This window comes from Monodelphis domestica, chromosome 1, assembly GCF_027887165.1.
Source record: "Monodelphis domestica isolate mMonDom1 chromosome 1, mMonDom1.pri, whole genome shotgun sequence".
Lineage (NCBI taxonomy): Eukaryota > Metazoa > Chordata > Mammalia > Didelphimorphia > Didelphidae > Monodelphis > Monodelphis domestica.
The window spans coordinates 14,830,157-14,847,272 of record NC_077227.1 but is presented as its reverse complement, the minus strand read 5'-3'; the positions used below and the strand labels follow the sequence as shown (position 1 = coordinate 14,847,272).

Sequence of the window (17,116 nt, the reverse complement as noted above, 5' to 3'; positions counted from 1 at the left end):
TCCAAGGCTCCCGGAAGCCGCAGCCCGGCCAGGCTCAGAGAGCAGAACCCTCAGGGCCTTCTACAGTCCTGGTGAAAGTTACTGCCTGGGGCTTCTGCTGCAGAGAGCTGGTCGAAACAACAGCAACCCTCAGGGCGGGCAAGACAGCCTCACGGGCTGGATCCTGCTATCCAAGTCTCAGTGAAAGTCCTTGCCCTCGGAGCTTGGGGAAGCTGCAGCCCATCCCCCTGCAGGCCGACAAAACAGCCTCACGGCCAGCGATTCTGAAGGCAACTTCCGGAAAGCGAGCCGGGGGGAGAGTGTGTCCTCGTGGTCGGACCCTTCCATTCCAGTTCCAGTGAGGCATATTCAGTTTAACCCAGGGAAAGCTCATAGAACCAACATCTGCCCAGGACTAAAGCCTTTGATCACCAGACAGAGATAAGAAAAGCTAATCCTCCACATTCAGAGATGACAAACTCCACAGAAGCACAGAAGCCCCAAAATACCAAGAAAAATAAGAAGAAAGGGGCGACTTTGGACACATTTTATGGAGCCAAAATACAAAATACAGAGCAGATAGAAGAAGATATACAAGAAAATTCTTCAAAATCTTCCAAAGGAAATAAAAACTCTCCACAAACCCATGAAGAATTTGAATCAGAAATGACCAAAAAGATGGAAGCCCTCTGGGAGGAAAAGTAGGAAATAATGCAAAAGAAATTCACGCATCTACAAAACCAGTTTGACCAAACTGTAAAAGAAAACCAGGCTTTAAAGCAAGAACTAATAAAGCAAAGCCAAAACACCAAGAAATTAGAAGAGAACATAAAATATCTCACCGACAAGGTGATAGATCTGGAAAATAGAGGGAGAAGAGAAAATTTAAGAATAATTGGACTCCCAGAAAAGCCAGAAATAAACACCAAACTGGACATGGTTATACAGGATATAATCAAAGAAAATTGCCCAGAGATTCTAGAACAAGGGGGCAATACAGCCACTGACAGAGCTCACAGAACACCTTCTACACTAAACCCCCAAAAGACAACTCCCAGGAATGTAATTGCCAAATTCCAAAGCTATCAAACAAAAGAAAAAATCCTACAGGAAGCCAGAAAAAGACAATTTAGATATAAAGGAATGCCAATCAGGGTCACACAAGACCTTGCAAGTTCTACTCTGAAAGATTAGCGGTCACTGAGTCTAATCATCTCATGTAACAGATGAGGAATGTGAGGCCCAAAGCCTTGCCAAGTGTCTCACAGATAATGAATATAATAATGGAGATTCAAACACACATCCTCTAAATACAAATATAAGATTTGTTCCAATGTACCACAGTCCCTCACAATAGAATCTTCTGGTCTTTTTAAGTAGTTATATAATCCTTATAATTACTAATGTCTCTGAAGAAGTAGCAAAAAAAATATTTTGATACTTCTAATATATAGGATGCCAATGATGAAAAATGCCAAAACGTAGCATTTATTTTTATCAAACTCATCACTGTTAGAAAGATTAGTGCTGAAGGTAGTGATCTGTAAATAATATTTGGTCTTTAGAATTTTAAAGTCAATATTATTATATAGATCATGGCAGATTCAAGAAAGCTAGCATATAACCAATTATTGATGCTTTATTATGAGACATGAAGTGATAAAATAGATCAATTGTATAAAATAATTTCTGTAAAATGCATGTCATTTAAATGTAATTCATTGGCATTAAAATATTTTGTAAAAATGGTAGTTGAGGAAGTAAAGACTAATTCTTATATTGTTACCAATTTTTTCAACAATCTGATAGAAAGTTCATCTTATAGAGGAATAGATTTTTTATCTCCAGGGTTTAATTTCCATGAGGAAGATGAGAATTTTGATATATGTTAATTTCTTTCTTTCTTTACATTGATTATCATTTAAGGTAGTCTATGAAATGTTATGGTAGCAGGAATATGAAATACTAAGTGGAGGAAGGGTTGAGTTCAAATCCTGGACCAAACACTTACTGGGGATAACCCTTGGCCCACAATGTAGCACCTGTAACACCCTCCAAAATGCTGACGGAGATTCAAGGAAATCTATTAATCTTCATATATGCAGAAATCATAATTAATTGTCTCAACCAATGTGATTGTTTTTAGTAATGATAGAGAAGACTCAATTCAAAACAAAGAAATTAAATGAAATGTGAAAGTAACAAAAGGTTGCCACAATTCTAAAAGCTGGATATGCTAGCACAAATACAAAATGGATGAAAAGAGTGGATACTCATAGAGATCCAAATAGAGTCTTCTCTTAGGATGCCTTAGTGACAATGCTTAGACCTGGGAAATATATAAAATACTGTAATGATTTTTCTCATTTGCAAAATGGATGATAATATTACACTGAATTCAAGAGCTCTCAAAAATGAGATTCTGAATATACTAATTAATTTAGAAAGCATGTATGATATATTTACAATATGTCACATGCTAAGTTAGCTGCTCTTATTAGCCCAAAGTAGACAGAGGGAAGCCTATTTAAATTGCAAGATAGAAATAAGGCTGGTGAATGAGAATGAATGCCAGATTGGTCTCTCTGTGAAACTGAGGCTTCAGGAATTAATCATTAGTGGAAGAAAGGGATAGACCTTATAGAGAGAGGGAGCTATGCCAGCTAGTATCTCTATTTGATGGGAAAAGAAACCAATTTATCCCAGATTATAAGACATGAATATATGTTAGAGGTAGGATTTGAACCTAAGTCTTCCTGATTCTATATCTAGGCTACTAGCCTCTGTTCTATGATGACTGAACTTCCATAGAATTAGATGTTTTTAACATTAAGCTTCAATGTACATTAGTTATTAAGAATGAAATGTCTGTATTTCTCATATCATTTTTCACATTATGTCACCATGGCAAAGCTACAATGTCCATGAGACACTTGTAGAGGGACACCCTGCATGAATAGAAATAGAAATATTTCTAACTTATTAAATTAATCTTGGGAAGTTTGTCTGAAGCTCAGAGATAATACATTATTTGCCCACAGTCACATAGCTAGCAACTGTCAAAAGATAGACAAACCTAGGATTTTCCTGCCTCCAAGTCCAACGTAATACAGACATATTATGATCCTCTGCCTGAACAGAAATGTAGACCTCAAGATTTCAATTTATACAGAAAATTGCCTGGACTAACCTTTTTTCTGAATTTCATTTCAGGAAGAACTGAACCCCATCATTGTCACTCCCCCAATCCAAGCCATTGATCAGGACCGGGACATCCAGCCACCTTCTGATCGCCCTGGGATCCTCTTTTCCATCCTTGTGGGTTAGTAGTATCTGCTAATCTTTTGTCATATTTTCATCAGAAAGTGGTTGAAATTAGACAGACAGAAGAACAGGGTATCTTGAGAAAGAAAGGGCCTTTAGATGATGGAGGCAAATGATTATGTTGATTTTTTATCCTTTGGGAGTATGTCTGGACCATTTCTGATATTTATGCCTCGTATGAAAATTCCTCCATCTTTAAAACAGTATTTGAGATCAAGTTCTGAGTGGCACTGTTGTAGATATGTAGGAGCTGGAAAGGAGATAACATAATGCTTTAAAGGGGACATAGGATTGTGTTAATAATATCTTTCTAGAATATAATCTCTTTTAGAAATATTAGAATATTTACTTCATTTGCAAACTGATTTAAGTCATCAATTTCAAGAGTATGCCATGATTGCCATGTAACACAATAAATTTTATTTGCAACAATGGAGACAAAAGAGAAAAATGACAAAATATTACCTTCAGGGCTCATCGAATGCATTAATCGATTAAAAACCTGAAAGCTCCTTGGCCTTCTCTGAGATTAGCTCTGGATGACTCTTCTAAAAACTGTTAAGGGATATGATTAAATTAACTCAGATTTCAACAAAGCTCATGCCACTTTATTATGCACTTTAGCTGTCCTTTTCTGTGTTCCAGAATAGAATTTGAGTGAAGGACTGTCTTATTGTTGATCAGTATATCAATTCTGTGCACTTTCCTAACATGACTTGGAAGAATATAGAGCACAATTCTCCATGATTTCACTGAAACAAGCACACCTTTTAATAGAAGCCACAGATCATTTAACCCTTTGCTACTGTCTACAGAATTGTAGGACAATTTTCTTCCTCTGTCCAATATGCTAAAGATCAGATCATGCTGCTTTTAAAAAGTCTTCTATTAGAGCCAGAACTAAGGGGCTTTCTAATGTAACAGTGTTTGGAGGACTCCTTGGGCAGTTAGATGTCCCAGTAGACAGATAGCCAGGCTTGGAGTGTGGAGGCCCTGGGTTCAAATTTGATTTTATACACTTCCTAGCTGTGAGATCCAGGGCAAACTACTCAGTCCCAATTGCCTAGGTCTTTCTTCTCTTCTGCTTTCAACCAATATCCAATATCATTTCTAACACAGGAGATAGAAGCTAAAGAAAAAGAAAAGAAATATGTTCACTACTAAAGAAGTAGAAACAACAGAGATTAATACTTAATATTTGTCTGGTTTTGTTTTCCTAGCTGATGACATCTATCCCATGACCTAGTGTTTAGCAGATGAATACAATAAGAGCCTGTTTCCCACTAAGCTATTGTTATTCTTTAATTGATGTATAATTCAATTGTTTTGAGACTTTGGGTATAACTTATTTTTCTGAGGATCAATTTCTCATCTAAATATTGAGACTAGTGGTATTAAACTGTCCCCTGTGTCTGTTCTGAAGATAAAGTAATGAGGAATTCCCAGGTAATGTAGAATACTTTGGATGTCACTTGGGTAGCTATAGAATATGTTATATTTATCAATTTATGATTACTGTGGATTCACTGGGTGCTTACTCAATTTAAATGCACCCTGGGCTCACTATTAACATCACTGAATAGGATGAATAATGCCAAATTAACATCGTTTCTTCATAATAGACTTTTCATATTTTCAGAATAATGAAAATTTAGAAAATTAAAAGAAAGAAAAAATGTTTTCTCCAAAAGCATCAAAGAAAAGTAGATTTTGATTTGTGTTATAGCAATTTTATTATATTTGGTTTTTGGAGGACTGAGTTCTCAACATTGTTCCTTCTGGATGCCAGATATGGTTTGAGCATTTTTGTTTTGTTTTGTGTTGTTTTAGGATTTTTACTTTTAATTCTATATTTTTTTCCAAGAGAACAATAACTTTAGTTATTCTTAGTAGAGTTTTTTGATCATTGTTTATAATTCATAGGAATAAGTGGTTTGTTCTTTTTTTAACCCTTTACATTCCATCTTAGAATCAATCTTGTTTCAAGGCAGAAGAGTAATAAGGGCTAGGCAATGGGGGTGAAGTGACTTGCCCAGAGTCACACAGCTAATAAGTATCTGAGGCCAGATTTGAACCCAAGACCTCCCATCTCTAGGCCTTGCACTCAATCCATTGAGTCATGCAGCTGCCCCCAAGATTAAGTGTTTCTTTTTGGATCTATCAATGTGTTATTCCAAGTGGAATGTTAAATAAAATGTTACAGAAGTTGGGGTACAGATTGATTTTATAGGATCGGAGTGGAAAGGACTTACTGAATAGAAGGTCCAAACTAAATTCTCCCTAATCGAGAACAGAAGAATTTAAGAGCAATTTGAACTAAATCTCTGGGTCATAAACAAGCATGCTGTTTTTCCTGAGCTATCTTAATTAATTCACTCCATACTCAGCTGGCAGCATCTTTCTGCCTGCCCTGAGGGGAAAAAATTATTTTATACTAAGATATCGTCTTGCTTATACTCTGCTTGGTGACATGTCCTAAATTATTCACATGTGAGATAGTCAATCATAAAATGTTACAGAAATTTTTTCCTACCTCATTGACTTCTATGAATTTATAGCTTTCCCTTCTCGAGGTGATTACAAACCCTATGGATAAAAGATGAGATGTTGAAGTATTGATATGTATGATACAGATGGTACAGATCAATTTGGGATTACTAGTATAAAGAAGAGACAAATAGTTTAAAGAATTATCTTTCCATTCAACAACTGTAACATGTGAAACAATAAAGAATGACACCACTTCAGCAGACTAACTTTATTATTATTATTATTAATGGGTACATTAACAAAGAATTGAGGCCCAGCTGGGTGGCTCAATGGATTGATAGCAAGTCCTAGAGATGGGAAGTCCTAGGTTCAAATCTGGCCTCAGACACTTCCTAGCTATAATTTATAGTTTTAGAGGGCGCAGCTGGGTGGCTCAGTGGATTGAGAGCCAGGCCTAGAGACTGGAGGTCCTAGATTCAAATCTGAACTCAGACACTTCCTAGCTGTGTGGCCCTGGATAAGTCACTTGACTCCCATTGGCTAGCCCTTCCCACTCTTCTGCCTTGAAACTAATACACAGGATTGATTCTACGATAGAAGGTAAGGGTTAAAAAAACAATAACAAAGAATGGGGTTAAGATTGGCACAAGAAAGAAGTTACATTGGGAAGTATGACAATCAATCTGAGGGGAAAATACTGTTCTATAGTAGAGGACCTATTTATGGTTAGATAACATGAATTGGTGGTGGACCAAATCATATCAACTATTTTATTTTACCAAATAATAATCAGAGCATCATAAGGAGAAAAGGAGAATGATGAGAGGTTTGGAGAGACTTGAGGTAATAGTCAGTGTAATGGTCTTAATCAATGTAGTTGTTGTAGTCCCAGTAATAGCAATAATGACAACAATAAAATCACCAACATCCATATAGCACTTTAAAGCTGTCTAAACACTTTATATATGCTTTTTCTTGTTTGAGCCTCTAATGAACTTTCAAGATTGATTCTATTGTTATACTTATTTTACCATTTAGGAAACTGAGCCCAAGAGTTTATGTGAGGCTTGAGGAAGGTTTAGATAGAGTGAAAGAAAGGAAGAGATGGAAGGCAATACTTTGTGAAAAAAGGGCAATTTCAAGATTTGGGAGCCTGAATTTAACACAGTTATAGGTCAGGGACTTCCTCAAGTTTCAGTGACTATATCTGTTTTCTTTCTCTTTCTATTCAAAATGAGTAGAAAGTAAGAACACAATTCCTATAGATCTTGGTGATGACCATAATATCCTTGAGTAGCCTGTGCCTTTACATATCCTGAATAATTCAACAATTTATAGGAAATGGAGATTATGCCTGCGAAGAATGGGTCTAAGAAGGCTCCTCAATGGACAGGTCAGCCAAATCCTGATAACTCATCTTTAGACCTTTATAGGTGCCACTAAAATGTCCTTTAGCCTTGGACACATTTTCCTTTCATCAGCCTTTCTTTAGTGTTCTAAGGAGTATGTTAAGACCACATGTATTTTTCATTCTGCCGGTAATATTGAGTACCATCCCCTGCAATGTAATGGGTAATCTATCAGCATTTCCCAGTGATTGAATGCCCTTCTCCAAATATTTATTAGTCATTGGTAGCAAGTGATAAAAGGTTAGAGGCTCAGTGCAAATATGCACTGGAATCTCACATTTTTGCTAAATATATTATGCCATTGAAGCCATTCTGCCTAGATAAAATGAGCAATAATGTACAATAAAGTATATACTCACAACCTTGCAAAGATCATAGACTTGGAAGAGGTCTTAGGGGCCAGAAATTTGACTCTGAAAATCTGACCAGTGACCAGGCCACTAAGAGACCTCCAGGGAATGGGGATCTGACTCATTCCGAAACAACTGGCTCTGTAATAACACAAATTTGTAGGAAGAGTTTCCCTCTATCAACTTAAAGTGATCCATTTTCAAAGACCTTCTATTGTTTCTACTTCTGTCCTCTTCAAACATGCAGAAGACTAAACCCTCTACCATGAGGCAGCCCCTCAGATTCTCAAAGACAATTTCAAGTTGCATCGATTCCTTCTCCAAGTTAAACCTTTACAATATTTCAATCTATTTTGGTTCAAGGTGTGAACTCAGGGTCTCATACCATCCTGGCTGTCCTCGAGTGGTTTCTCACTATTAAATACATGTCCTTTCCTTGCCTCAGGACCTGAAAGTGTCTTGATTCATTAAGTCATTCAGTTCACTCAAGTGTGATGGATCCATGTGCCCTCAGGCGCCTCTCAGATGTGTGTATCTGAATCAGGAGTTACACTTAGTTACAGCATCATGCCAAGAGCAGGAAAAAGGGAATCCTGGGTCTCTTAGGACTCCCATTGGTTGGTAAGATTGGAATGAAGAGAAAGTGCCTATTCTCTTGGAAGAATCCAATTCTCTTTCTCTACCAAGTCCTCACTCATGATCTGTGTTCATTCCTTTTGGTCAGAAATTCCAAGCAAGAAAATAAACCATTTGCATGGCATGTATAGGGACAGCAAGTTAGTATAGTGGAAATATTGCCAGGCCTGGAGTCTGGAAGACTCATCTTCCTTAGTTCAAATCTAACCTCAGGCATTTACTGCCTATGTGACCCTGTGCAAGTCACCTAACTCTGTTTACTTCAGTTTATTCATCTGCAAAATGAGTTGCAGAAGAAAATGGCAAACCACTCAAGTGTCTTTGACAAGAAACTACCAAATGAGTTGTGTACAGTCAAACATGACTGAAAATGCTTAAATAACATGACATGTATATGAGGTATTATTTAGGAAAATAAAGCTAAAGTAGATATAAAGAGAAAAAGGACCATAATTCCATCTTTGTGACTTAGGTAATAACTTTACAGTAATGTATACTATTCTGAAGTAGAGATATTTATGAATATTCTCATCTCATCCATTGACTCTTCCAGTTTCTAAGCCTGTCCATCTTTATCGTATTTCTAGTTTTTCCCTCTTACTCCTCCCATCCTCTGTTCATTAAATATTGAATGAATGAATGAATGAAGCACAAATGTGGAACATTTTTCAGTCATACTCTACTAGAAATCTAGGCTTTTCAAGTAAACAAGGAGCCTTGTAGCTCATTATAACAGAGAAATTATAACACATAAAACATGACATTCATTTTAAAAATTAAAAGTGAAAATTTGCATGAGCTTTATGACTGTGTGAGAAATGTCTTGTCCATGGTAGAAACTTAACGTTGATTCCTATGATGTAAATAATCCTGTCATATCATATTTTAAAAATTATTTTTAATTCATCAGAATCTCAATTTTAGAACCAATGTTCATTTTTGGCAACATAAGATTTTCCTTACAGTTCTAGGACCAATTCAAATATATTTTGTGTCAATATATATATTTTTTTATAATGCAGAAGTTTCCTTGACCTTCTTGATAGAGTGAGGAGGAGCTGTGATAAGATTGGAATAGATTAGTACAAAATCTATCATTACTCAAATAATTTTGCAGATTCAAGGCCCTGTTCGGGTGCTGACAGTGGCCCAAGGACCCATAAAGACACTATTAATACCTTTGAGGAGAGTGTTACCTATAATAGAAAGACTTGGGAATATTCGTAAGCATAATGGGATAAGCCAGAAATGATTTCTAATTTTTAATCCCCAGTTGTTCATTAACTAATTCTTGATCTGAATTGAATATAAGAGAATATAAATTTTATAGTAATAATATCTAACCATTTACATAGTGCTACAAGGCTTATAAGGTGCTTTACATAGATTATTTCTTTTGATTCTCACAACTGTGAATCTTAAAACTGCTCAAACTCTAACTTAGAACATTTGGTTAAGGCTATTCCTTTATTCTAACAAATGAAGGTACTTGATCAGGAATGTATTGAGAACTTTACATTACTCCAACCATACTTAGGCATACTTTAGGGGAAGATAAAGCTGTAAACTCCTGATGGAACAATGAAAAGTCCCTAACTCATACTTATAGTAAAGCTAGAACCTTAAGATAGGTCTATTTTTAGATCTAATACAAAAGGGCACTAAGTACCTATAAAGGTTAAATTAATCACTAAAAAGGTCAAGCAACTTACAAAAAGACAAGAGGTATGAAGTTTTAGTCTACTCAGGGAAGGTGATGACAAAAGAAGATGTGGATTAAGAAGCCTTTTGGCCTAGGCGTTTTCCTACTATTACCTCTTAATCTGTTTCTCTCCCTTCCCTTAATTCCTTCATTCGTATTAATTAAAATCTCCATAAAACCCAGCTGACTTGAGTATTTCATATTTGGGAATTTTTCCCATTGCGACCATTTATTTTTGATAAAAATCAAGACACTAAAATTATCTTTATACTTTTGGCAATTCACAGTCTTGAATCCCACATTTTCACAGTTATACAACTCTGTGAATTTAGTCATTATTATATCCATTTTACAGATAAGAAAATGGAGTCTGTGAAGATTTCAAAGGCTTTCCCTGTGCCAAATAACTAGGCAATGTCTGAATTAGCATTAAACTCAGGTCTTTCTGACTCCTGTGCAACAATGCTTATTCTGTCTCCTGACTCTGTCTCTATCTCCTACCATGTTCCTCTTAAATCTTAATATAATAACTACCATAGAATACAGAGAAAAGAAGTGCTGAGCATCTTTAATTTATAATTTATTAATAAATATGTTTAATCCTACAAAAAATGAACATCAGTGAAATTCTCTTTGATCTGTTTAAGACAGAATAAATTAAATATTTCTAGCATTAGCCTCATCTCTCTTACAAGGTTATACTTTGGAAATGAAAATTAATAAACTTCCTGAAGAAAGTCAGTTAAGCAAATGGAGGTAGCAAATTCCTCTCCTCTTTCAGGAGAAGCAGAAAACTTCACTCCTGAAACAATTTTAAAAGGAGGTGTGATATTGAAATCACTTTAAAAGAATGATATATATTAATTTAAGGTCATCAAGGAATTCACTTATGTATTTCCTAAATGAAACACTCAAGTCACCTGCCAAATTTTTATGGTGTTTTAATTACAACAGGAGGAAGAAAGTATTAGAGGGAGAGAGGGGGAGAGAGAGGGAAAAGGGAGAGAAGGAAAGAAGTTAACTCAGAACCACTCTGACTCAGGCTGAGCCAAAGTGGGAGTTAAGGCCTTGGATAGCCAAGGCATGGAAAGGGATCAGTCCTTATCACTCATGTGACCAATCTGAAGGAAAGCAGTCTGTGGGGCTCCTCCAACAACAAGAACCAGCCTCCAACTGAACTCTAGCCCTTTTCACAGGAAGTCCCAAGAACTCCAGAGGCTGTTCTCTACCTCACTTCTGTATCTCACATGTGCCAATGGTGGCTCTAGCTTGACCTAGGACTGCCCAGAGGTCTATCTTTTTTTTGCACATGTCTGTTGAAGGCCATATTCTCAAATAATTAAATCTTGAGTTTGCTGCAGCCCTTCCTAATCTTGTTACACTGGGTAATGTGGAGAATGTAGTTTCCAAGATCTGATTCTGTTATTCCAAGTATCTCTATTGTTATTGATCAGGAAATAGCTAAATGCGATCTTCTAAAGAATGGTCTAAATAGGATGGAGTAGTATTGAAATTCACAGGGGTGGGGGGAAGGACCTACTTGCACAAAAATATTTACAGCTGCTCTTTTTGGGGGGACAAAGAATTGGAAATTGAAAGGATGTCCATCAGTCAGAGAAAGACTGAACAAATTGTGGAATATTATGATAATGGTATACTATTTTGCTTAAGAAACAGTTGAACAGGATAATTTAAAAAGAGCTGGAAAGACATACATGATCTGATGCATAGTGAAATTAACAGAAATAAGAGAACAGTAATATTGTGGAATGATCAACTGTGATTGACTTAGATTCTCTCAGAAATTCAGTGATCCAGGACAATTCTGAGGAACTTGTGACAAAGAATACTATCAACCTCCAGAGAAAGGATTGATGGAGTCAGAATGCAGACGAAAACACAATTTTTCACTCTAGTTTATTTGGGTTTTTATTTGGGGGTTTTAGTTTTATATGATAAAACTTACAATGATGACCAATATAGAAATGTGTTTTGCATGATAATGGATGTATAACTCAGATTGAATTGCTTGCCAGCTCAGAGGGGAGAGAAAACAGAAGAAGGGAGACAATTTGGATCACATAACTTTGGAAAACTTATTGGAAATTTATTACATTTAATTAGTAAAATAAAATATCTTTATAAAAGAAAAAGAAAAAAAGAGTGATAGCTAAATAGATATATGGATAGATAGAATGGACAATAGATTATAGTTGATTGGTCTTTATTGATAGAAAGGTACAATTTGGTTGAGAATGGCAGCAATATGTTAAGTGAGAAATGAAAAGAGAGTCATAGCTTTAAACCTAGGAGAGACCTCATAAGCCATTTCTTCTAGCACCCTCATCTTATATATGAGGAAAGTGAGGTCCAGGGAACTTAGCTCACTCTGAAGTCCACATAGAAAATTATTAAAAAGAGGATTTGAACCCAGGTCATCTCTTTCCAGAGCCAGTAGGTTTTTCAGTCTAACATTCAGCACTAGAATTCAATGAGGCATATTTTCCCTCTTAACAGTTTATTCTTATGGTGAATATCAGTCTCCAGAATTTTAATCTTCAGTTTCATATGAGAAGATGCAGCAAATTTATGCATTCAAGCCTAGACAAGATCAACAATAACACTAAAAAAAAAGAACAAGAACTTTCCCTCCTGTCTTTTTTACCTTAGCAAATGAGTGTCACATCACATTGGAGTCTTTTTTTTTACCAGACAGCCTTGTTTTTCTCAGTATGATTTGTTAAGGCCATCTTGATGTTACTCCTCAGTAGCTAATGAATTATGTAATCAATGAATCTGAATATTTATTTATGTAATCAATAAATGCTCATATTACTGATTTTGATCAGTTTTCTTTTCCCCCTTGGATATCTTTCTGCAGGGACTCCTGAAGATTATCCCCAGTATTTCCATATGCATCCAAGGACTGCAGAGCTCAGCCTCCTGCAGCCTGTAAACAGGGATTTCTACCAGAAATTTGATTTGGTGATTAAGGTAATTTCCATTCCAGTCTCATTTCCTTGTGCTTGCAATGTGTTTAGTAATAGATGCTCTGGGGAGGTGGGAAGACATGTATACCTTAAAAAAAATCACTTGGGAACCTAAGCCAATAACTTTTGGGAAAGAAAACAATGTGGACTGTAATAATTTTAATTGTGTCATATTCCATTAAAATAATATATGCTATGTGAACTAAAACATTTGCCAAAACTATTTATGCCTAATGAAACTATATGAATGTAAATTCCTTATGTAAATATAATGAGTGCTTTAACAGGTATCATATATCCTATCTTTTACCATCCTGAACAAATTCCTTTCCAGATGATGATGAATAACATTCAGACCACAAGAGGCTAATTATATGGGATTTAAAAATGTATATGACTTGATACTGTACCGGTCTCTATGATTTATAGATCATATTTGCCATCTTTGTTTTTATTGCATCTTTTCTCTAGGAAGCTAAAAGCATTTGTCTATTTAGAAACATTTGATTTATGCCTATTGATTTGCCTCAAGTTGAAAGATATTCATGGACATGAAAGCCTTTTAGAACTATGGCAGATTACATTTATTATCATAACTTTCCTTTTGAATTGCTCTTAATATACATTTCAATTGAGAAAGCATATTCAACTTGGAAAAAAAAACATCACTAGTAATTGTTTGAGGTTCAGTGAACGGCCCCCTTCTTCTTTTTCTTTGTAATTGGATTCAAGTGCACATTTATTAAGTACCTACTGTTCACTTCATTAATCAAACGTCCTACAATAAGAATTGGATGAATTTGTCATCACTGAGTCTGTTTCCAGGACTGATGAATATCCAGTCAAATGTCACCCTAATTGCAAATGTGTACACTCATGATTTTGCTGAGATCCTGTCTCTAACGTTTATTAATTATGATGGCCCTCAGCAAGTCAACTGACATTTGTCTCCTTCAATTGCCTTATCTCTAAAAGGGAAATGATAATGGCTCTGAGAGTTGTTAGGAGTGGGAAAAAGGAAAAAAAATGAATGATATCTGTAAAATCCTTTGCAAATCTTAAAGCCCTATATAGATGTTGGGCACTGAATATAGAAATGCTTATTGCATTAAGAAAACCACCAAATAAGTAAGGAAAGGAAATAGATTTGTATTAGATGAATATTGTAACTCTGCATGATGGGGAGAAAAAGTATTAGTTAATCACATAATTTTATAGCTAGAAGAGATTTCAGAGTCCAACTTATCCAGGGAAAGATTAAGAATACTGGCTTTTAAAGTATGTAGAGGGCAGCTGGATGGCCCAGTGGATTGAGAGCCAGGCCTAGAGATGGGAGGTCCTAGGTTCAAATCTGACCTCAGACACTTCCCAACTGTGTGACCCTGGGCAAGTCACTTAACCCCCATTGCCTAGCCCTTATCACTCTTCTGCACAGTATTGACTCCAAGATGGAAGGTAAAGGTTATAAAAAAAAATAAAATAATGTATGTAGCAAGTGGTCATCTGACCCTTGCCTAATGACCTCTACAGAGGGAGAATTCACTGCCCCCTTAAGGAAATTCATTCATTTTGAATAATGCTGATTACTAAAACACTTTTTCTTTATACTGAAATAAAATCTGCTTCTCTCCCCTTCTATTCTACATTCCTGGTCCTGCCCCGTAATACCAAATAAAACAAGGGTAATGTCTCTTTCAGGTGACAGCCATTAATATACTTGAGAACATCTGTTGTTCCCCGGCTAGATCTCTTGTTTAATGCAAAATGCTCTTAGTGCTTTCACATCACAGTCACATGACATTGTTTCAAGGCTCTTTACCATCTTGACTGAATTCCTCTTGATGGTCTCCAGTTTACCAATATTCTTTGTGGGTTTAAAAATTAATAATCAACAACTAAATATTTTAATTATAAAATTTTATTAATAATAACTAAAACAAAAGAACTGCCTAACTTCAGCCTGGTCCCAGGTCCAAGATAGAGAAGGAGGAGTTACAGCCACTTAAATTCAATCATGAAAAATGTGGGGATGCAAGAAAATGGAATTTGGGGAAATACTCTAGGGACTTCTGGGAGATGAAGTTCAAAGACTCAAAATCTCCATTTATATATTCCCCCTATGATCCTATTGGGAAACCAGTTTCCAAAAAAGGATCATGGAAACATAATCAAATTAATGATTGCATTAATTTGTGGATAAAAGGAAAAGATAACAAAACCAATGATTACTAGGTTGACAAAAAGCCAATTTGGGGACAGTCCCCTTTGGCATAAGAGTATACATTCAAAACAAAAGCATTTCAACCCCCCCCCCAAAGTTCAAATTCGCCATATCTCAAAGTTCACTCTGGATCTTCTGGTACAGCATGTGGTATCTTCAGGCATCTTCATGGGGCCTTCTAGATTCTGGGAGGTAGTCACTTGTTCTAAATTTGGCTCAAATTCAAGTCAATGTTCACAATAACATAGCGCCCCTGAGGTAAATAATAACAAACACAGGGATCACTCAGGGATTCTTGGCTGAATTATGAGGTATATGAATCAATTTGCAAAAGAAAATCAAAATCATGAAAAAATCCAAATGAAAGAGAAAAATAACTTTTGGATATAATACAAAATATAAAAGTCTAATGTCTAAAAGAAAACTAAGTAAAGGAAAAACAGATCTATAACAGGTCCTTGAATCAGGGTCCAACTAAAATGATTTAAACAATGATGCATTTACCCAATCAGTAAGCAGAGCTACAGAAAGTGTGCCCCACGATGAAAGACAGAAAGGGACTGGATTTTAGGAGTCAGGTAGGAGCCAAATTTGAGATACTTGGTAAAATGTGGGACAAGGAAGACCTGCCTTTAACATATGTTAAACAGCCATAACCTCAAATCCCAAACACATTCAAGTCCTCTTGTCTTGGCTCAAAATTTTCATCAATCCCAGCAGGATTGGTTGGTCTCTTTGACCTTGTACTCGATTGGCACTATGCAGTTTAGCTTGGTGCTTCTTTGGCACTGTGCAATGTCTCTTTTTGTATCCTATTGTCCTGGAATCAGACAGAATCATTGAGCAAAGTCCCATATTTTTTTAAAGCAATCAATGGCATTATTTTTATAGTCTAAAGCTTTTCGGGTATGCATTAATATTAGAACAAATGTATTTAAAACTTCTATTACTGCAAAATAAAAAAAAGGAAAAATCTTCTCAATACTGTTGACATGTACTTCAAATACAAAAAGAAGAGAAAAATAAAACTCAGATACTATATTGCACATGCAATAAAAAAATCAAAGTTTTTTTTTTTTTAATCAGTGACACACTATGTCTACCATGTGGTAATACAAAATGATTTTTGGAATAAAAGAGTAACACAGTAGATAAAGAACATTCAAATAAGTACCAAAGTCCCCCAAATTCACAATAGGCTAGTTAATTATAATAACAAACAAACCCACTCTCATATTTCACATAAGTTGCTTTATTGACATAAAAAACCCCTATGAACTGATGGGTATTTGTCACAATTTTTATAGATATAGCAAATTTTTCAACCTTGGTAAATATAATTTTAAACAAAGTAAAACTTATTTGGGGTTTACAACATCATCAAGAAATCTTGATTGTTCTGCTGGAAGTAAATTAAAATGAAGAGTTTTGCAGGAGCTCTTTTTCTTGGCTTCCTGATTCATAGAAACACCTCGGTAGGGACATTTCTTTATTTCTCTACTTTTAATACAACATTCTTTATAATACATATACATATATATATACATAAATAGTTTAAAATTATCCATTCAGAAACTACTACTCACTAAAATTATTTCTGAAGACCCCTTAGAATTGTCATTTAAATTCTTAGCTCATTAGATTCTGCAAAGTTTGCACACAATTTAACCAGTTTTGTTGAAATCCATCCACCATTATCTATGTGACAATTCACAAAGGCACATTTAATCTTCAATGGATCTAATGACAAGGGTTTTAGGTAAGATGTTCATGGGCTTATACAGTGATATTTTGTTCTTCATCAGAGGTAAAAGTACAAATTAAAGATCAATATAGGCAAAACATAGTAGATTAAAATGATTCAGTATTACAGAAAGATACTGATTAAATTAAAACAGATTTAAAAATTTCAACCTTAAAGCAATCAGTAAATACAATAACATAAACCAATGAGGAGGTGCAGACAGCCAGCACAGTCAAAAAAAATCCTTTTCACCAATCTCAATAGACTTGTT

At 35.5% G+C, this 17,116-nt stretch overlaps 1 protein-coding gene across 2 annotated transcripts in view; it reads left to right on the top strand.

Annotated features, from left to right (window-relative positions):
• Positions 1-17,116, top strand: part of PCDH15 (protocadherin related 15) — a 1,570,906-nt gene that overhangs the window by 1,088,691 nt on the left and 465,099 nt on the right. For both annotated transcript variants that reach the window (XM_056795634.1, XM_056795629.1), the window contains 2 exons: positions 3,193-3,301; positions 12,772-12,884. In XM_056795634.1, coding sequence (XP_056651612.1) covers positions 3,193-3,301; positions 12,772-12,884 — 222 coding nt within the window. The remainder of the gene's footprint in view (positions 1-3,192; positions 3,302-12,771; positions 12,885-17,116) is intronic.